Genomic DNA, 21,795 nt, shown 5'->3' with positions numbered 1-21,795 from the left:
TAAAAAAAAAAAAAGGTCTTTTTCACTTATTTGGCTATCTGCAGGGGGATTTGGAAGTGTGTTTGCTTAGTAGTGATATTTGGGAGCATAGTTCTATCACGCTGGAGTCTTGGGATATTTGCCCTGGTCTGATGAGTTCTTTTGGAAGCTGTCTGCCTCCAGAGGTACATTTCCCTACTGGAAAGAAGTTCATTCCAGGGTGGTTGGGAATGGGGAGGTATAGGGGTAGTGTGGGTCCCAGGAAGGTGTCAGTAGTCCGGGCAGCATCTGGAAAGGAAGGAACTCGAAGAGAACTCTGCCTGGCTTTTGGGGATTCTTTGTCCCAACATGTCTCAATGATCAGTTCTGCCCCATGTAGCCAGGCTAATTCATTCGTACTTGGAAGAAACCTGGGCTCAGTTAGGCAGATGGATACCTGGAGCTCCTCGAGGGATCGAATCTCCATCTTTGTTTTTCTTCCTAACACCTGGAACGACGTTTTATATAGAGCAGATTAGTAAATTAGCAAGCTTATATTATATCTGTAAAACGCTTAGAGTTTTCTAAAGAAAGGCTCTTTTATGCATTAGGTTGAACACTGTAAATCAGTCCCAGCTGGACCTACAGATGAGGCTCTAGATTTTTCTCTGCTCCCTCTGTCCACCTAGGTCAGAGTCAGGAGAGCCCTCCTACCTCATAACTTCATTCCAAAGGCAGCTCAGAAGATTAGAACCAAACTTCCCAGTCGATTCCCACCACCCCCATCCCCCACTCTCCCCGTTCCCTACTTCCTGCTTTTTATGAAAATTAACCATTTTTTTATGGCATGGATATAAGAAAAACAAAATCATGGTTTTTTGTCTCTTCATGAAGTTTCATTTCCATGACTCTAAGACTGTAGGAAGATCACATGGCAGATGAAATAATAGCATATGTGGTTATATCAGAAAGCCCTTGGAGCATATGTGACACTTGTATTAAGTCATATCAATTGTTCCATGCAATTTTTGTCTTTGTTTAAGCCTGGAAGCTGTGAGAAAATGAAGTTTTTTGAGGAAGAAATATTAAAAAAGAACAAACACTGATAGTATCTAGCAAACCAGTGCAGTTTGAGAACCTTCCAGGTGTCTGTGCTTCTGTGCATTTGGGTGGGTTTATCGTCCAGTCTTGGTCACTTTCCTTCGATGTTCACGAGTCCAGTCTATCCTACAATGCTGTAATCATCCCCTTTTGATAAACGATTAAAGTGTATTTTAGTAAAAATATTGTCTTTTGTGTTGTTTTAAACTCTTCTATTTTTATTATGATAAAACCCCTACTAGGGTAGTCTCTACCTTGCTGTGAGATGCAGTGTGGCTGCCTAGAGACAGCAGTGCCCAGGAGATCACACACCTTACAGCAAAGAGCATCAGGAGCTTTTAAAGGAGTCCAGAGGCAGGGCTGGCTCTTTAGTTTTCATTTTCCTTTAAAATCTGTTCTTTCTGGCAGCTATTTTTTGTATGAGACTGCACTCTTTTCTTTTGGGATATGACCTTATGTACTTATTAATTTGCATGACTGATCTGATTATTTCCAATGTTAGACTGTATTTGTGTGGCTTATGTTCCTTTTCCAACTGAGCTATTAATATGGGTCAGAAGCCTCCAGATCTTCCCCAAACAGAAGGTCTTGGACAGAAAGCAAAGGGACCAACGGGGCTGTACTAGAGAGATAGATACCTTTACCAAAGAGAATGCATAGGGGGACAGGTGACCTAGAGCTGGAACGATAGACAGACGAGGCTAGTGTAGTTAGTTTTACCGTAACGCTCATTGCTAATGCATGCCACACTTCTTGAGGTAGGCGGGAGCTGCGTATTTAGTATTTTCAGCGGTATTATTATGTATTTTTCAGGCTGACCATAGAGACAGGTATGGCCTTCAAAATGCAATGAGATGCGAAGATAAAGACGGGTATGTCATGTGAGATACAAGTTAAAACAGTGATGTTATATTAATCTGGCTCTGGGCAGTTTTCCAGATGAACATTTCTATCACATACACAGTCTGACCTCTGAAGATGTGGGAAAGAAGGCAGGAAGCCAAGGTAACCCTAACAATCAGAGTCATTCCAGTGGCTACAGAAGCACTTGCCTGAAATTTCCCTTCAGAACCACCTTCCCATTGGACACGGCCCTGTCAGCCTGCCATGGCTGCCTATGGGATGTCTCCTGACTGGGAAGGTCGAATAACTAGCTGAGGGGTTCAGCTTCTGGGGTTTACTGCAATGCAGTTACACAATGAAAATGTTAGCTTAGGATTCGTCAGCTAGTGCCCTTGGTGTGGGGGGAATTGTGTGTATATATTTTAATCAGCTTTACTGAGATGCAATTTATGTGAGGTAAAATCTGCCAATTTTAAGTGTCTGCTTAAATGACTTTTGGCAGACACATACAGTTGTATAAAGGCTACCATGATTAGAATATAAGACATTTCCAGCATCCTCCCAAAGTGCTCTTGTGCCCTTCTGTAGTCAGTTTCTACCCTCATTTCCCAGACCCTGCGAACCACTGATCCGTTTTCTCCCTCCATGGGATCATACAATAGGCAGCCCTTTTGAGTCTGGCTTCTTCAGGTTTCCTCCTGAAAAAGAGAACTCGTGGACTCAAATTACCCCCAGTGGGTAACTGAGCGTTAACGGGTCCTCTCAGGGTTCCCTCCATTTTTATTATTTTGGGGGAGGTGGAGAGGGAGAGATGTAGAGAGCGGAGGTGACCTCCCGCCTTGCCAGGATTCTCTCATGACCTGGAATTGCCGTGGTGGAGGCCTAGCTCTGGGTGTCAGTCAAGCCTACAGACCTGGCAGTGCTGGTCAAACCTGAAACTTCCCTTGGCCCAGCTTTATTCAAGGTCCGTTCTCTAGTCTCTCTCCCCGAGCCGCAAGATCTCTACCCAGATCAGTCCTGATACCGATTAAAGATGCACAGGGTTAAGAGCACAGGATTCAGGGGTCAAGCAAAACAGGTTTTGGCTCATGGTTCTGCTGCTGACAAGTGCTATGGCTTTGGGCAGTTTCCTTAATTTTTCTGAGACTCAATGTCATTCTCTGTATAATGGAATAAAACCACCTACCTCCGGGTCCTTTTGGGTGAATTAAATGATATTAAATATAGAAAGTGTTTAGTACAGTTTTTGGCACATGCTCTGCCCTCAACAAAGAGCTATTATCCTGGTTTCTCATTTTGAGTCTTAGGTTCAGAGTGGTCATTGGGTTGACAAGATACAAAGCTAATTGGGGTCAGAGTTTACATCTTCTCCTCTATGTGGACTTGTTGTGAGTAGCAACTCTTTAAGCGGGTGCCATTTCTGTCACGAAAGAGTTCCAAAGGCAGGAGCACCCCCTCTTTGTCCTCAACTCCAAGACGGGCCTTCCGAGCCGATGTTTATTGTGTTGTGACACCAAAACACAGACATGAACAGCAGAGACTGAGGCTCCTTTCCTTGTCTGTTGAGCCGCTGCAGACCTAAATGAAGACTGGCTTCCATCAAGGCTGGGACCAAAATAGGTGCAGAGATTCTCCTGGCTTTGCTGTACTCAACAAGAACATCAATCTTCTCAGAGCAGGGACGGGTGTTTATTTTGTATTCTACTTTTAGTACAGTGTATTTCTCCCAGGGTTTGTTTACATTGCCAGCCTGAAGAATGTGTTCTCCCTCTCTTCCCGCTTCGTGCACCACTGAAAAGGAAATGGCAGGGGATGGACCAATGGTGACCGTGTAGCTGCCTTCAGGATGACGTAGGGAGGTTCTGGGCCTGAGTCCCCAGTCACCTCAAACAGATGTCACACCATGGGGAATGATTAGCCTCCCCTGCTCCAGAATGTTCTGAAACAACAAAAGGGTGAATTGTGACACATCAGAAAATAAAAAAGGCAGGCCCATTTCTAAGGCACGACTCCCAGCCAGTGGAACAGACCAGCTGGCCCGGCTCATCGATGAGAGATGCTATTTGAGTTGTCATTTCCGTTGCCAGGCCTCACATCTGTAGCTTGGGATGCACCCACTTGTCTCTGGGATCTGCATCTGCTCCTGGAGCTCATTCAAAGAGAATGGCTCTTGGAATCAAGGTCCACTGTGGAGAAAGATGGCCTTTCCTCTGTCCAGTGAAGAGATTTCTCCTTGGGTGCCGCCTCTGGACATCTTGGAACCTGGAAGGTTGGTTTCCCAGGCCCCCACCCCCTATGGATTCTGAAAGAAAAACCTATGGTGTGTTTGGGGGCTTCTCCATGGTTTTCCTGGAGCTCAGTGTGTGCGGCAGGTGCAGGACGATAAGGATGGAATGATGGGCCTGGGTTGATAAGACATCAGAGGAATTTCATTCCTAAAGCTCTACCCAGGAACTTTAAAATGACTCCAAATCTCTCTTTTTAGGTAGGTTCTGCCAGCTCACGTGTTATTTTTGGTTGTGGTCTATAATGTGTTTATGTATTATCAATGGGGAGCTCTTATCAGTCAGTTCAGTGCAGAAACAGAAACAACTTCTTTTAACTGGGGGTCTGCTAACTGCCCTATTAGATAAACCTCACAGCCCCGGTGACTTAGCAGAACAGCAGGTGTTTTTTTCTCCCTATATTCAGTGACCACTGCTATCAACCATCTTATGCTCAGTCACTGTGTCTGTAACCCCTTCCTTATATCTAACACCTTTCTCTCCCCCTCACACACTGGGTGTGGTTTTGTCTGGTGCCACTGTGATGGCCAAGAGCTTCCCTTCCAAATGGTGATGCAGAGACCCAGGCTCATTCTCTTCCATCCTGTGGCTCCACCGTCTCCACAAGGAGCCTTCAAGGTCATTGTGCTTGTCTGTGTTGGACAAATAGAAAGGAAAAGAGCATGGAGACTTTGAGGTGTTGGCTGTTGAGCTCAGATCTGAAAGTGGTGCCCAACTGCGATGCGTCACAATCCATGAACATAGGGTCACACCCAACACTAAGGAAGGCTAGGAGACATCTTGTTTGGCTGGGTACACAGGAGAAAAGAAAATGGGTTGGTGAACAGCCAGCCAGTCTGCTTGCCTCTCTAGGGATTGCAAGAAGAAGAAGACGTAATATATAGAGAGAGTGCTCGCAAAATCCCTGGAGAGGCTGGAGGTATGGCACCAGAGGCTGTCAGTTAGCATCTAGCTTAGAGGTTGCACCTCTAGAAATCAAGAAACCTCATCTGCTACTACCACTGGTGTCATCTTTGCACCTCTCCAAACTGGTTACCCGCCATTGGAATGTGGAATCCATCTGCCGCCAACTCTCTCCTCTACTGGTGCCCACTTGCCCACTAGCACACTTGCCAAGTCTTCCACCTTTTGGAGCTTGCATAAGTGGGTTTTGTTCACTGGACTAAATGCACCCAGAAATGTGGCTCTCCTGGAGGCTGGGAGATGCAGTTTCAATCTTCTTTCTATGGGACACAGGGAAGAGGATAGGAGTTGGAAACGGATACCAGTGCCAATACTGTCTCCGGCACAGCAAACTCATTGGGTGACTGCTGCTTTCACCATTGCTGCCATTCCCATTTTGTCTCTGCCGACTGCTTCTTTTAGCATGTCCTTCATCTCCTAGTCATTTATCACTGAGTTTTGGTGGTTTTTTTTTTTTTTGTTGTTGTTGTTTTTGTCTTTTTTTCCCCCTCACTCTCAATGGTGACTCTGCCAGATGCTGTCATCATGGGAGAGTTTCTCCTCCCACAGTGGTCAGTCTGGATGAGTTCTCAAAGGGGAGCTGGCTTTCACAAGTTTATAGTTCTCTGTCAGACTCCATCGGAGGCATTGGAAGGGTACCAACATCAAAGGCGAGCCCATCTTAGGGATCCGCTACTGTCCTATGGGAGGCTCAGGCTCCTCCATCCCTTTATGAAGATGAGAACAAGAATTGTTTCCATTTGTAGAACCAGCTAGGAACTTGCCGAATTTGGGGCATGCCTCGTCTCTCATTTTCCCCTCGGCTGATATTTCCCTCTACTAACTTAGGGGGTCCCTGGCCAACAGGCTGACTTTGGGGGGTGATGCTTTACTCAGAACTCTTGAGGGGACGGTGCAGCTAGGAACACCCCTCCCCCCACCCCGAGGGCCATCACCAGGCTCTGATCTGCTCCTGAAGAGCAACCTGGTAAGGACAGCAACGTGGTGCTCCTTTCCAACAAGAACTCAGCTTGTGGGTTTTCTCAGAGCCATCCTGGGTGGGGCTGCCCCACAATGAGTCCCACAGCCCCGTGGAGACCATCTGCTGCTTGCTGGAGTCTGGGTGGCAGATTTTCTAGAAGGATCTCAGAAGTCAATGAGTGAAGGCAGACCTGCCCTGGAGAGGAGGCATTCTGGCAGCGGAAGCTCAGGGAATTAGTTTGGAAAAGAAAGTTTTATAATAACAGTGTTTTAGTTCCTGCTGAATAAAACATTCACAGGGCTTTTCTTCTCCCAGCAGAAAAATAAAATACTCTGGTGGCAAGAGAACAGTTGTTGTTGTTTTTAAATGTTGTTTTTAATAAAAATCAGATGCTAGCAGTCATTTGACCTCTATACCACTCTCCTGCCTGATCATGGACTGGGCATCCTATGGGGGCACAAGGGACACCATGTCCTAGGGTGACACCGAGGCACTCTCATTGCAGCAGATGCGGAAGCAGCCATTCGGGTGAATGGGGCATGAGCCCAGAGAAGGTATAGCCAGCTGCACACAGACCAGTAAAGACGGTTGTTACACATCTGGTAGGTAGTTCCACAGCGACACAGCTAATGGTGCTGGTATTTAAATGGTCGTCAGTAGACTCTGGATTCTGTGCACCCAATTAAGAAGATTCCGGAAGCTCTCTCTTGGTGCCTCTCTACTCTCATTTGGCTGCACACCCGCCAGCGGCAGCGCTCTGCAGGGCTGTCTCCATCGCTTGCAGGGAGATGGGAGATTCTGGAGTGGGGCATCTCAGGGGTGACCTTCTCAGGGGTGCTGCTTCCCTTGGTCCTCTCGGGCCTGGGCGAGAAGCCAGCCTGACACCTTTTGCTTTCTCAGCATTTGGCTCCCATTAACCCCGCCTTGAGAAAGCTTAGAGCCAGTTAATCCTCAGGATTCAGTATTCCTGAGGGCCAGGTTATTTGCTTTAAACCCTTTGGCAAGTGAAGCAAGGGGAGGTGGTTTTTCTTCTAAATAGACCTCCCCTGGCTGGGAGGCAGCTGGCTTCCCCCCTGTGTCTTCTGTAGGATTCCCAGGTCTGGCCATGGAGAGCAGCCACTCCCAGACCTTAGGGATTTATTCCCAGTTGTAATGCCAATATCTCTGGCCAGGAAAATTTATTCAGAAAGGTTTGTTTTTAACACCTTGCCTGAGAAGGTTAAGGGTGAAAGCTGCTCCTAGAGGCTTTGAGGTGGGACCAAGTGTAGAAGAGGGATGTCTCTGACAGTTCCCTTGAAACCAGCGTCACTCCACCACCTCCTAATAGACTCCATGCTGCACAGGAAGGAGCCACGATCCAGACCCTACTGTGGAGACTTTCATTCCACCCATACATCTTGCTTTGGCATGGGTCGGTCCCGTGTGCGCTTATTGTCCTGTTGCGATTCTCCACAGTGTGCCCCCCTCTGCTCTCAGAAGGTTCGACATTTGCCCCCTCCCTGTAGGCACATCATACAGGATGATGCACTGTGTTTCCTTTCTTTTGTTGAATCTCTTAATTGTCTTTCTTGTTTTGGGGGAAGCAGCAAGGAGATGTTCTTGTGATGTGCTTTGAAGGTTGGGGTTCGGAGCTGATGGCCAAGAATTCTTGAGATGCAGAAAAGTGTTTTTTATGAAAGCACAGGGTTGTGAGAAGCAATTGATTGTGTACATTGGAGCTGGGGCGAACGTAAAGACATAGGGAAGTTTCCAGAAGGACTGTCCTGTGCTGAAGGACTCACCAGCTCTTAGAGGCCTGGCTATTGTCAAGATAAGGTGGTTTTTCCCTCTAGCAAAGCGTTAACATTGAGATAGCTGGGAGTTTCCTGGAGGAACGTCAAGCGCTTCAAACGCTTGTCCGTGGGCCCCCGATTATAAGGACATTTAATTTTTGCTCAGACTCCTCCCTGCCTTTGTTCTCCACATCGCTTCTATTTTTACACAGCAACTTAGTGACAGCCAGAAACAGGAGCTGACTGGGGGGAAGCCAAGGCAAGCCTGAAAGAAGTCGAGCTGCCCAAAAATGCAGAGCAGAGTGCCCCACTGGGTCTGTGGTTCCTCCGTAGGCCTCTGATACCCCCTGTGATCACGTGACCGCTGCCCCGAGGCCACGGGGGAGAAGCTTTGCAAAGCTGCTTTGCGAAGCTGCTATGGTGGGCTGGTCTACTGCTGGCCCAGCGGCCCAAACGGAACTCATTGGGGTATCACGTGCTGAAGAGGTGGCTGTGGGGTAGGGGTAGTTTGTGAGACCCCAGGGCTAGGTCACAGTCACATAGGCTTCCAGCTCCAGAAAGTCAAGGCTGGTGACGGCCTGGCTGCCCTTACAGGGAGGATTCTTGGAATCAGGAAAGATGGCCAAGGATAGGTTTGGGTGGTTCGCTCTGCTGGACTGACCTGCGTTCAGATCCCAGAGTGTTTGGAGATTTGTATACACACACTCTGTTTCCCTCTCTTTGTCTCTCTGTGTCTGTCTGTCTGTCTGTCTCTCTCTCTCTCACACACACACACACACATACACACACACACTTCCATCCACAGTGTTTACTGTGTAGCAGGCACTCAACATATGGATGGGAGGTGACCGTGTGGCCCAATGGAACCAGATCTGGTTTGGTTTCTGGTCCCCGCAGCTCAGTGATTTACTAGTTGTGTTAGCCTGGCCAGGTTTCGTAAACTTTCTGAGTCTCAGTCTCCTTAGCTCTCCTTAATCATGAACTGTGGTATCTGTGAGGACTGGCTGGTCCAATCCCTCCCAGTCCCTAGCGCCAGGTCTGAACCATGGCGTCAATCAAGAAATGGTCGTCACCGGTTTCTCCTCATCCTCATTTCAGCTGTAGTTTTAAGACCCTTTAAGTTGAGCAGGGAAAGCTTGCAGAAGAGGAAAAAACTCTCTCCTGCCAAGGGTATGTGCCCATGGGCGAGATTTTCTCAATGTCTGTTCTCATATTCCTTCCTGAAAGCTTCCAGCTCTGCCTCAACTCAGCTAACTGCATATACTCCACGGGACCTGCAAGTGCCTGGCCCCTGGCCGGCTAGAGGTGTAGTTGCTGTTACTGGTTGACCAGGGGCCATGCACCTCGGAGATGGGTTTTTGTTCTTCGAGGTTCCTGTGGGTGGGCCCTACGGAGATGTAGCATGGGTGTTCGTCTCTCAGACACTGCCGAGGGCCCGCTCCTCTTTTCCTTTCCTGCTATCCCCAAACAATAAGAGGGTAACGGGATCCAGTCCCCAGAAAACAGCGTGCTCTTGGCCTGTTTCTATGGTGCGTCATCTGTGTTTGGCCTTGACTCTCCTGTGTTCTGCGCTGTGAGCAGAATACCAAGTGGCGTGGAGGAGAAGCGAGCCAGGCACTGGCGGCCCAGGGTGTGCATTGTCAGGGGGAATATCATGCTACGTGCACAGAAAATAACTTCCTTTTCTCCATTTCATAAATTAGCTCAGCGATCCCTGAGATTATGAACCTTTATTCCCATAGACAGTGCTTTCAAAGGAAAAAGAGAAACAACAACAGTTAACAAAGGACTCAGAATGCAGTTCTCTCGGCAGTTCCAGGAAAGGAAGCAGGGGTGGGAATACGGTCTAGAAATCCTTCCAGCACCCTAAAGCTCTCCGTCTTCCCCGATCCCCACTTTTTCTCCCAGCCTCACCCCCCACTTTGACTGCTTTATCACAAGAAGCTTGGATGAAGGCTTCTGCTCTCAGCGGGGGCTGCCGGGCTGCGGAGAAGTGAAGGGGTCCTCTTTCCAAGAGGAGGAAGGTCTTGCAAAATGCTGGATTCCTGTGCCTGGTAGTCAGCTTACCAGGCTTCCCAGAGAGAGGTTTATCTTCTGTCATAGAATTTGCCATGGAAGCAATGACAATCTTGTCATAGAAGCAGTGGTGATCAGAGCAAGAAATGAACCAATACATCATCTGGACTGACTCCTGTGTCATATACATAGGAAACTGAGACCCAGAGAGGGTAAGTGACTCACCTGAGGTCCTCACACAGCTGACACGGGCGCTGGGCCTAGGGCCCTGGTGAGCAGTCATGCTTCTGCCAAGGAGCACACTTAGGGTTCCCAGGGGATCTCTTTCCCATCTCATTTTATTCCCAAATACAAAACCCATTCCTGTTTGTTCTTAATCTACTTGTAAACTCTAATGACTAGTTCTAGTGTTAAATACTTCACATAATTTACTTAATTAGCTAGTTGCTAACAATGTAAAGTAATTTTCATTGACCTTTTATAATCTGTGTTTCTTCCCCAGAAAAGAAGTTCCAGGCATCAGTGTGTTGGGGCCACTGGCATAAACAGTGAACGGCTTGGTGTAAAACCAGAGTCCAGTTGCTGAAGGCCTGCTTCCCTCCACTAAACACCCTATATCTCCTTATAAAGTAAAGGGTAGAGGGGAAAAGGGGACATTTTTGGAATTAAGAGCATTATGCTCACCTATATATTTACTAATCATGGAGGCCAGTTAATGTTCTATGTTTGGGAGATTGGGACCCTGGGGGCCTAACTTGGAGTCTCATCTCTACCCTGTTCTAGCTGGATGACTTTGAGTGAAGAACCCATCTCCAAGACTCTGTTTCTTTTTTTTTTTTTTTTTTTTAAGATTTTATTTATTTATTTGACAGAGAGAGATCACAAGTAGAGAGAGAGGCAGGCAGAGAGAGAGAGGGAAGCAGGCTCCCTGCTGAGCAGAGAGCCCGATGCGGGCCTCGATCCCAGGACCCTGAGATCATGACCTGAGCCGAAGGCAGCGGCTTAACCCACTGAGCCACCCAGGCGCCCAAGACTCTGTTTCTTTACCCGTAGTATGGGTTTGATACCTGTGCCTGTTCTGTGGAGTCGTTATAAGGATAAAGTGAGTTGATATATGCACCAAGTTTCTAATACTGTATGTGACACACAGTAGGTCTTCAACAAGTGCAACTTATTAGTATTGCTCATAAGCATTTAGAGAAATATTTGAAGGTTCATGAAAGTATGAAGAAGGAAAGCCTCACTTTCATCCCTCGGTTTGCTGCTTTCCCACTGTGGGATCATCATGGTATCATGAGTATGTATAATTTAGCAGGCTGCTTTCTCCATTTAGCATTCTTTTGTGAACATCTCCTCTTATTCTTCAAACACAGGATTTTTAATGTCTACAAAGTATTTCATAAATTGACATACCATAATTTATTTAACTATGTCCCTATTGTTGCAATTCAGTTTGTTTTCCCCGTTTTTTCCCCCTTTGTAAATATTTTGGCACATAGGTCTTTGCCTGCACTTTTGATCATTTTCTTAGGATAGATTCCTAGAAGCAAAATTATTGGGTCAAAACATAAACATATGTCAGAATCTTGATTCAAACTGTGAGCTGCTTTGCAGAAAGAATCCATGCTTTACTCTGTAAAGCTCATTCTCCAAAGCTGTTCATGTCAGGATTTGCCACTGGGCTATTTGTGTGGTAGGGGAAGTTGAATACTTAACACCTTCAGTCAGTTGAAGGGTAATGTCCTCTTCCTTCTCTTCCTGGGTTGCACATAGGACCACTGGTAATGTCCCTGATTTGGGAATCCTTCAGAATCTCCTCCTCGGGAAGCCTCAGCTCTCGCTGGTTTGGAGACTCACACAAACCTGAGCGGATCTCACAAGCTCAGCCGACCTCATTCAGTCTTCTGATAAGGGGAATGGCATCCGTCATCATGCCCATCTTTAAAGCTTTCAGAACAGTTGAGTCTATAGGCTCTTTGCTAGTATATTGCTTGGGGATAATACCCCTTAAGTGTTAGAAAGTTACTGCTTAAAGGTACCCTCTATATCCTTGACCAGTCTGGTCCCATTAAGTGGTCTTCAAGAACATGTCTTCTCTCCACAGTGTGTGGGTGGTGACCACCTTATAGGGGTGCTTTGCCAATACCTCTCTGGGTCCAGCATAGGGAATGCTTGCCACATGGCTTAGGCAGTGCTAAGCTGCTCCTCAAGCTTCTCTTCCTTGAATCCAGAATCTTCACCTTTTCTGGATTCACCCTCTCTATCCCCCCAGTTCTGGGCTCTCATTCTTCATGCTTCGGGTGCTGTCTACATACCTACTTGGTCCCTCTGCTGCCAAAGTCTTCCTCCTCCAGTCTGTCCTACACACAGCCACCAGATTAGTCTTGCTTAGACATAGTTTTGAGGCTTTCCTCCTCACTGCGGACCAGATTAAGTGCACTCTTGAGGCTGTCCATTGTGTAGACTCTGTTTCCTGGTTACCCCATAATACTTCCCAGCCAAAGAGCCATTACTCAATGTTCCCGGAAAGGACCCAATCTTTGTCAGATTCATTATTTTCCTTTTGCTTAATTGCCCTCCTTGCTCCCATATCTCTCTTGAAATTTCATCTGTCATTGCCCATCCTAAGTACCTATATGCGAAGGATGCCTTAACCCCCGTCCCCAGAATGAAAGCTCACCCATCACAAACACCTATGCACATCACTTCCCTTTTCTCAGATCCTCCATAATACAATATTTTCTAATCTTCCCCTTGTCCAAATCTTGGTAGATAATAAAGAAGACCTACCTTCATTATCTGTTATTATCAAATCCTCCCTTTGTATCCATCTCTGTAGATAGTAACTCCTGGAAGAATGAACAGCTCACCTCTTTTCTGTACCCATTACATCACCCCACAGAATGTTTGGGACGTGGTGGACACTCAGGTCCTGAGATGGAAGTTCTCCGACACAGTCTCCCTCTTGTGCTGCCACAGAGTGGGAGCAACACAGCTGCTTGGATTTATTGCTTTTCCCAGGAGAGGCAATTACAGCGCTTTATCTTCCCCTTTGGCTTTCAGCCAGTGGCTCTGCACCTAGTTTCTAATTTTCTTTGTGTTTGAAGGGATGTTCTGTCTAATCAGTCAAAGCAAAATGGTGTTAGAGTTGCTGCTGTTTATTGAAAGACTACTATGTGCTGGACACGTGTGTTTTCCATAGGGGAGCTCATTCATTACTTTCCATAAAAACCTTATAAATTAGATATTATTATCCTGCTCTTTGACGAGAAAATGGAAGCTCAGAGAGGTTAAAAAATCCTACACCCAAATCACTAATGTAGTAGGTTAGAGTTTGAGCTAAGAGTTGAAGCCAGATCTATGGGCCCAAGTCCCTTTCATGATGTCCCAGCAGAAAAGGATGAATGGAGTGGGGCAGATGTGAGGCTCTGGCTCAACTTTCCTAGGATCTGAGAGCCTGGGGTTTTGTACTGGGGAGTATGTGTGTTTCCACTGAAGCTTGGTTCTGCTAGTCATGCTGAGCTCCTGGCACCTCCTTGTCTGTTGCAGCAGCACCTATAAGAGGGCAGGGAGGTGGAGCGAGGGCATTGCTTGGGTCTAAGTGTCCTTGGTGCCCCAGAGGTCTATAACTCTACACTTACTCTGTCTCTTCCAGAGATCTCCAGAGCTCCCAGACCTATCACTGAATCAATGGCAAAATATACTCTTGGCATTGAATTATGGGGAATCTGATAGTTTATTGTACTCTGCTGGTCATCTGTTTGCTGGGGGGAAAGCAGTTGAAATGGGTATAATGTATGCTGATATTAAGACAGTCTCAAATGTCTTCCTTTAGGTATCAAAACTGGTATGTTGGGATAATTCAATGCTAATTTTTAACTCTGAAAAATAGCATCCAAGCATAGTACTTGGATGCTACAGTAAAGCAATTATTTAATAGACATTAATTGAATACGTGAATGAATGAATGAATTCAGGAATATAGGAATAAATGAATGGTATTTTAAGATTTGTTTTGTTTTGTTTTGCATAGCAAACAAACGGAAATAGTGGGGAAGATGGTATTTTCCAATTATTAGTAGCATGACTTTGGGTAACTGATGCTGATACTCTGTTTTGTCATGTGTAAAGTGGTGATGTTAATACCCACTGACAAGATCTGTGAAAAGTCTGAAATTTGGGGGCACCTGGGTGGCTTAGTGGGTTAAGCCTCTGCCTTCAGCTCAGGTCATGATCTCAGGGTCCTGGGATCGAGCCCTACATCTGGCTCTCTGCTAAGTGGGGAGCCTGCCCCCCCCAGCTGCCTCTCTGCCTACTTGTGATCTCTCTCTCTCCCTCTCTCTCTCTCTCTGTCAAATAAATAAATAAATAAATAATCTTAAAAAAAAAAGTCTGAAATTTTGCCTTCCTTCCATCTAACATGTTAGCCTGTCATGTTTTCAGAAAGGCTGGGAGACAACATGAACTTTATTACTCAAGACACAGCAAAGCATGAGCATCACTGTATTTGTATAACTTCTCCTCGCAGGTGGCTCAGATGGATACCTGTGCACTTGGGGAGCTGTGTCCTAGGAGAGTGACCCCAGGCTTAGGGATCCTGAGTTTATAATAAGCAGTTAGTGTGCCTGCCCCTTCCTCTGGAGGGTGATACTATCTCTACCTCTCCAGGCCATTTGCTATTCAGGGGTTCTTGAGAAGATATTCTCGACTAAAGAAAGCCATAGCTTTGTTGGGAAGACATGTATGTAGAAATGCAGGAGATCCAGGAAGAATCATCTCCCAGCACCATCTCATGGATCTTTATTATGAGGATGAAATGAACTAATGTAACATGTCAGTCAAGATGGTTCAGGTTATGTTGCAGTAACAAATGACTTCCCAACTTTCAGTGTCTTGAACTTCCAAAGATGTACTTCTTGCGAATGCCACTCACTCATGGGGATTAGTGGGAGCTCTCTTCTAGGTCTTCCTCACTTTGGGTCCTAGGCTGAAGGAGACTTCATCATGTGGCACATTGTCATGGCAGGGGGAAATCGAGTGTGCAAAATGGCATGCTGGCTGTTACCACTACATCCTGCAAGGAACATGCATTTCTTCTCTCACATGTCTTTGTCCAAAGCAAGTCATGTGGCTAAACCTAATTTCAAGGGAGAAGGGAAGTGTGCCCAGAAGAAGACCTAAAATCCTTTTGGTGGCCAGCACAAAATACCGTTAGGGAAATGCAAAGTCCTACACAAAGCGTGGCATACAAAAAATTGTAGCTTCCTTCTTCCTTTCCACTCCTGAAGCCATGAGTTTGGGCACGGTCAGAAGTGTGGGTCTTTGGTCCGGAGGAAACTCATAGTGATCATGGATTCAGATTGTTCTCTGGCCACTTGTGGCAGTGGTTAAGAAAATTTGCAGAATTTCCAGGGTAAAGTTGTGTGCCCAAGCTTATAAATCAAATTAATCCATATTAATTACTAACATGCATTCAAGTTCACAAGTCTGTTGGTCAACATGAAAAAAGAAGAAACAAAATTTCAATCTGCAATTACTGCACAGAGATAATAACTAGACTGAGAAAGGATAAAATTTTGATTTGTTTTTGTTCACAAAGCAATGCAATCACAGATTCAATAGCTGAAATACTTCCTGATCTGAACTTGTACCCCGCACCCCCTCCCCACGCCCGGTCCTTGACTGGAAATCACTGAATGTCATAGAAAGAAATAAACATTAAGGATCATCACAACCTCCATGCTTTAGAGTTAAGAAATGCCAGAGGGGTATTAATTCATATCTTCAATAAATATTCATTAAGCTCCCTTGTGCCCCCATCGATCAGGTTCTGTGTGAAGGATCTGAGTATAGTGTAGGAAACAAAACACAGTTCCTGACTCCATGGAGCTTAGAGTCTAGAGGGAAAGAAAGATCACAATAACAGGAACACTTATTCACGGCTTGCTTACTAGGGACTGTGCACCGGGCTGTGTGATCTGTCTGCATCTCATAAAAGTCTCAACAGCCTGTGGTGGTTTATTCTCACAATAACTGCTCGGAGTGGCTGGAAGCAGAGCTTTGGCCCCCTGTGGTCAAAGCTCAGCTGTTCGACATATTCTGTGGGTACCAGAGTTTTTAGGACAGAATTACAGATGTATCCATACCTAGACCTTGTCACTAAGCTGTAGCCCAAGAACCATCCTCATTCACAGGCTTGGATTCCCCCTCTCCAGCCTGTGCCTTCTCTTTGTTCACATTCTCCATCAATGACTGAGTGACTAGGAGAACTCAAGGCACATCAATCAGGCGCCAGGCAATGCGCATGTACGGTTATCTTTCTACAATTATCTGCAAAGGTAGGAATGACTCTGATCACTCTACAGATGAAAGGGAGGATCCGAATGTGAGCAGACACTTGTCTCTTATTCCAGGACCCAAAACTGGGCGAGGCAGCCAGGACTCAACCAAGGCATCTGAGCCAGGACCCTTCCCAGGGTCATGACGCCGTGTTTCCTCACTGCCGGCAGGTCTGACCAGGGGATGCTCATATAACCACAGCTCCTGCCAGACATCCCTAAGTCTCCCTGCAATCATGCCGGGTTATGAGATCCAGGCTGGTCGAGCACAAGCAGACTCAATCAGGGAGCCCCTGCCTCTCCTCTCTGCAGTAGTAAAACTTGCAGCTTTTACTTGTCTACTCTAACGAACTCAGCAAACGTTGATTAAGCAGCTTCAACATGGCAGGCCCTGAGGCTAACAGGGTGAGCCGACACAGCCCTGGTCTCCAAGGGCTGAAAATCGAGGGTATAAAAGAAACTTAGAACCACACCAAGTTATAATGCAAGTAGATTTAACCCAGGATTATATCAAATAAAGTGCAACAGGACAACAAGGAGAGAGAAACTCCTACTAGGCAATCTAGGAAGGCTTTGCGGGGAGGTGTGCTTTGTCAGGGCCTTGAAGGATAAGTAAGACTCAAGGGCTAGAGGCCAGGCAGTGAGGAAGAGGGAGGGAAAGGGTGAGTGTGAAGGAGCCAATCTTGCAGCAAGAAGGAGCAGATTCTCCTAGAAACTGGTAAGGGGGGCTTGGGGAGGATTGCTTTTCCAGAACTCACAAAAGCTGACCCATTTTCACAGAGGCCCCAGGGAGGAGCAACTTATGGGGTGGGGAGGCACAGTCAGAGGGGCTGCTTCGGGGGTGAGCTGAGAAGAAAGAATACTCTGGATACTTGGAAAGTCTTATCTGAAAGGGAGCCATCTGCTGCTTAGTACCAAGCAAATTTTTTCTCCAGGCATCTGGGCTTTGTGAGGGTGGGGGGGACCTACGGTGGCTCCCTGGGCTGATGAAAGGCTGCATCTCATGCCTGAAGCCTGACTGGTCCCAGCCTCCGCACCTCTGCACAGAGCTGTCCCCACAGTGAGCTGATGAGCTGACAACTGTCTCTTTAGGAGCCCTTTGGGTCTGCCTCCCCCGCCCCCCTCCCCGCCGCGCGCTTTGGGAGAAGCATGGTAGGATTTTAATCCTGGCCACCTACATCTGGGAAAAACAATCCAAATGTTAGCCCATCTGGAGGGAGAGCGAATCCATATCTTCTGCAGCCTGTATCCCTTGATTTTCATCTCTGGATCTTTGAATCTCGTTATGAAGCCAGAACGAACCCCCCTGCAAGCCTGTCTCCTACCCTGCAGGCAGCCTTTGACATTTCTCTGTGCAAGGTCTTCTGATGCTCCTCCTCCCTAACAGAGCTCCTTTCAGCTGGGTGTGGCGCAGCCCTTCAAACAGTGGAACAAAGCCTTGCTCCACCCCCACGAGGGAAGAGATAGTCATAACTTGCCTTCCTCCTGCAGGAGAGGCGACAAAGCCAGGATAGTGCAGTGACTTGGTCACAGCCCCAGCTCCTCCCGCCTCCGTGAAGCAAGAGTTTGGCCACAACGCCCCTGCGCTCACACGCTTCTGTAAGAGCAGACTCAGGTGTTCCAAAAAGAACTTGTACATTTCCCAGTAAACCAGACCCTCCTCCTGTGTGCCCTGTTGGGGAAAAGGCAACAACAAGTTGACTACCCAAGCTAGGAACTTTCAACTCAACCAGGCTTTAGAGAATTCATGGGTCTCTTAATGCTGACGCCTCTGTTACTCCTTCTTCAGTTCTCCGTAACTTCTTATGGCCACCCTGCTTGCCTGGATGACTACCACAGCTTGCGCTCTGCAGTCCTCTTTCCACTGTGTTTCCTTCCTAATCCACCCTCCAGGCTGCTGTCAGAATAATCTTTCTAAAATACACTTAGTTAGGTCATGCCTCTGCTCCAAACACTTGTCCTGCAGGGTTAAGGTTTAAACTCCTTAGCTTGACTTAGAAGCTCCATGTTACATGCTCCAGCTCACCTGTGCAACCTAGTTTTCTACCTGTGCCCCTCGCTATTGCACTTAACTGGCCATCTAGAACCACTTCCGGTTCTCTGCATCTCACGACGCGTCATGCCTCTGCATAGGCTCCGTGCACTATTCTGATTCTCTGGCTGCTATCAAGACCCAGCTCAAGAGTGGTCTCCACTGTGAACACCAGAGGAAGCTGGGAGATCACAAAATGTACCATATTATAGTATCTTCTTTGGGTTTCTGTTAGAGCGTGTAGTAGGAAATCAGACATTATTTGTGTACTTGTCTCTGGCCCTGAGTCACCTGTGTGTTCCTTCGTAGCTAGTGCTGTGTCTTAGTTCTCTTGGCATTGCTGATATCCAGCAGAGTGCTTTGCAAAGAGTCAGTCAATAATTTGCTGAGTCAGGAGCATCATCCCATCTGTTCATGGAAAAGGCAGAACTAACAGGGAAACTGAGGCCAAAGATGGTTAAGAAGTTTTTCCAGACTCGTGCTGTGAGGTTAAGTAGCAATGCAATGACTAAACCCAAGGCTTCTTGTTTCTAGGTCATTACACTTCCCTAGCTCCTCAAACCAACAAATCGAGCAAGACTTTCGGGGAAAGTTTGCATTCCTCTACATGTCACAGATAACATTCGTTCATATATTCGACATTCACTCGCATTTTTAACAAGACAGGAAGGTCTCGTTACCTGTGAGAAACGTTCTACTGGAAACAGGTAGAAAGACAGATAACGAAGGACATAAATAAGATATGAGTCGAGCAGGCAGGAGTTGGAGCAGGTAGAAGCATGGGAGCCATCATAGGGGGACAGAGTTCTATTCTAAGAGCAGTTATTGGCTTCTAAAAGCAGGGAGTTTGACAGCTGTGGGGAAAAGAGGTTGGAACAGAGTGACCCAGGGAGGGGGGTTATTGCTCTGCTCCGCAAGGACAAGAGAGTGGCTTGGACAAGAGTGTGAGAGTACTTGTAGGCAAAAGTGGACTGACTTGAAGTTTGCTTCCAAGGAAGACTGCATTTGCAGTGGATTGGTTGTGGTTGAAGTCTTTGGTTTGGAAGAATGGTTATTAGCCATTGCTCTCATTTATCTGCATGAAGTTGATGATGACAGAAGCAGTTAGGATTCTTGAGTCATCAAAAGATTTTAGCATTTGGTCGTCACAAGTTATTTCTGAGGAGAAACCCCACAATATTTTATTATGTGGATAATATTATCAAAGCCCTCCTTTGGGGGTCAGACTTTTTTTTGTACCTTTTAAGTCCAAGGACAATGGCGATAGGACCCTGGTTGGGACCATGCTGGGCTTGTGTGTGGTCTCTGTGCCTTGCAAGGTTTGACATGATGGCAGAAGAAGAGCATAAGATTTGAAGCTGTACAGTGCCTGTTTCAAGCTGTGTGACCTTGGGAAAAATTTTTAACCTCCAAGACTTATTTGTCTTATCTGTCAAATGGGTATCAAGAATACATGAGTGGAAGAGTCTGTGTGAAAATTTAATGACCTAGGTAAAGTACTTAGTAGGCACTTAGTGCCTTTGGTCCTCTCCAGAACCAGTAAGTGGGGAAGGAGGAAGCTCAGGGAAAAGAGGGAACATTCTTCTTGTTTCCTCATACTGATCTGGGTCCTGATGTTACTACCCCCAGAACAAGAATCTTCATATTCCTAGTAGGTGTTCACCTACTTTAGGGAAGAAAACATTGTATGGGGTGCAAGTATTCTTTTAACCCACTAGTAGCTTCTACTTTTCTCTGTCCCAAGTGATGGTTGAGTAATGATATGTTGAGTAATGCCAGCATGATGAAGATATCCATTTTCAGCCAAATACTGTGGCATTTGGTGTTTTCAATTCTGGGGCTGAGGGTTAGATGGAAAACATAAGAGGAGATTCCTGTGAGGAGCCTTCTCTTACTGACTGACACATGAATGTGTGGTTTTGGGTTGGTGAGCAGAGAGGGGCACCTCTGTGGGCAGGTGTGGGTGCTTCTGACATATGTCATTCCTGGCAAATCACTCACTTGAAGACAAGGTAGTCTTCAGACAGGGATTGAGAATTTAGAAGGGGGCCTTCATCCAGCATGATGGGGAATTTTCAGATTTTCTCAGGGCTCTGCTTTCTTTGGTAAGGACTTGGAGGGGTCTAAAGGAGGGATCCCAAGTTGGTATAACTTGGGCAGAAGGGCAGTCAGGCAGGGAGGCCTTCCCATTGAGGCTGCATATTAAAGATGATAAACTACATTGTGTAAATCAGATGATCTGATTTTTTGTTAATTTATTTTATTTTATTTTGAGATAGAGAGATTGAGCAGAGGGGCAAAGGCAGAGGGAGAAGGAGTGGGAAAGAATTGTAAGTAGGCTCCACACCGAGTGTGGAACCTGATTTAGAACTCAATCTCATGACCCTGAAATCATAACCTGAGCCAAAATCGGGAGTCTGATGCTTAACTGACAAAGCCACCTGAGTGTCCCTGTTGATTTATCTTTTTGATCCCTTCACCATTAGTTACTCTTCCAAAAAAGCTGTGGCCAGGTGTCTGCTTTGTCATAATGGGGCTGGTGAAGGCTACAGTGCATGGACTGGAGGACAAAGGGGAAGGACAGGCCCCTGAGAGCACTGGGGCTGGCAGTGGATAGCACCCTAAGACCCCAAGGAGAAGGCCAACCTCAGGGCCCAGGCCTCCCTCCTCCCACGTGGATTTCCTCTCCATTGCTAGCTATAGGCCAGTGGAATTCTAATGCTCTGTAGGCAGCATTCATCCTTCCTTTAGCTTCCTTTTCCAGAATTTTGCCAAAGACTATTGTCAAGATAGTTAATCAACCATTTCAATTCTTAATTCCATTAGGAAAATTGAAGAGAAAACTACATGAAATGGGAAAGAAACCAAGAAGACTGAAATTGAGTGAGCATTTACCATGTATTTTTACATATTTTACTTATTTCCTTTTTTAAAAAAAAACTACCTTATTTTAGTATGACTGATATTTAAAAAGCTGTACATATTTAATGTATATAATTCCATGAGTTTGGGGATACATATACATCTGGGAAACTATCACTGCAATCAAGGCCATAAAAATCTTCCAGAGTTCCCTTCTGCCCCTTAATTATCATCATCATCATCATCATTATTATTTGTGGTGAGCACACTTTTAGCTTACAATTACTGTATGTACTACTGTCACTATCTAATTGATGAGGAAAGCGAGGTTTAGAGAGGGCCAGAACCACACCCCAAGGCTCAAGAGCTGGGGAAAGCAGAGCCATGCCCCCACCCCCAGGCAGGACAGTCCCCAGTGAGCGTGCTCCTTGGCTCTGCCAGGCGGAAGAGTGTAGTGAGGCTTGCAGTCCTGCTGGAGACACTGGAGGAGTGTGGGCTCCCCAGGGTTCAACGCCTGCAGGCATTGCTGCCCAGGAAAGAGCTAGAAAGTTTCCCTTTCTGTGGCAACCTGGCATTTGGGCTGAGAGGAGAGGGCTGAGGCCTGGGATGTTCTTGTGCTCTTTGAATTGGGAAAGGGGGCATCTTCCCTGCCAAGAGGGGCCAC

At 46.4% G+C, this 21,795-nt stretch overlaps 1 protein-coding gene and 1 long non-coding RNA gene across 3 annotated transcripts in view; both read left to right on the top strand.

Moving 5' to 3' along the window:
• Nucleotides 1–3,927: 3,927 nt before the first annotated feature.
• LOC116574588 lies at nucleotides 3,928–10,716 on the top strand. 2 transcript variants are annotated; one of them, XR_004279381.1, is made up of 4 exons: nucleotides 3,928–4,171; nucleotides 9,987–10,111; nucleotides 10,402–10,528; nucleotides 10,683–10,716. It is a non-coding gene; the product is annotated as an uncharacterized LOC116574588 (long non-coding RNA). The 2 variants fall into 2 exon arrangements; XR_004279380.1 differs by having other exon boundaries at nucleotides 10,402–10,713.
• Nucleotides 10,717–16,197: 5,481 nt separating this feature from the next.
• PCDH8 (protocadherin 8) overlaps nucleotides 16,198–21,795 on the top strand; it is a 120,490-nt gene continuing 114,892 nt past the window's right edge. Inside the window, 1 exon segment of the mRNA XM_032314608.1 lies at nucleotides 16,198–16,237. Within this exon segment, the coding sequence (XP_032170499.1) occupies nucleotides 16,198–16,237 (40 nt within the window).

Source organism: Mustela erminea, chromosome 15, assembly GCF_009829155.1.
Source record: "Mustela erminea isolate mMusErm1 chromosome 15, mMusErm1.Pri, whole genome shotgun sequence".
Lineage (NCBI taxonomy): Eukaryota > Metazoa > Chordata > Mammalia > Carnivora > Mustelidae > Mustela > Mustela erminea.
Note: the sequence above shows the minus strand (reverse complement) of the source record. Positions and strands in the feature narration are given on the sequence as shown.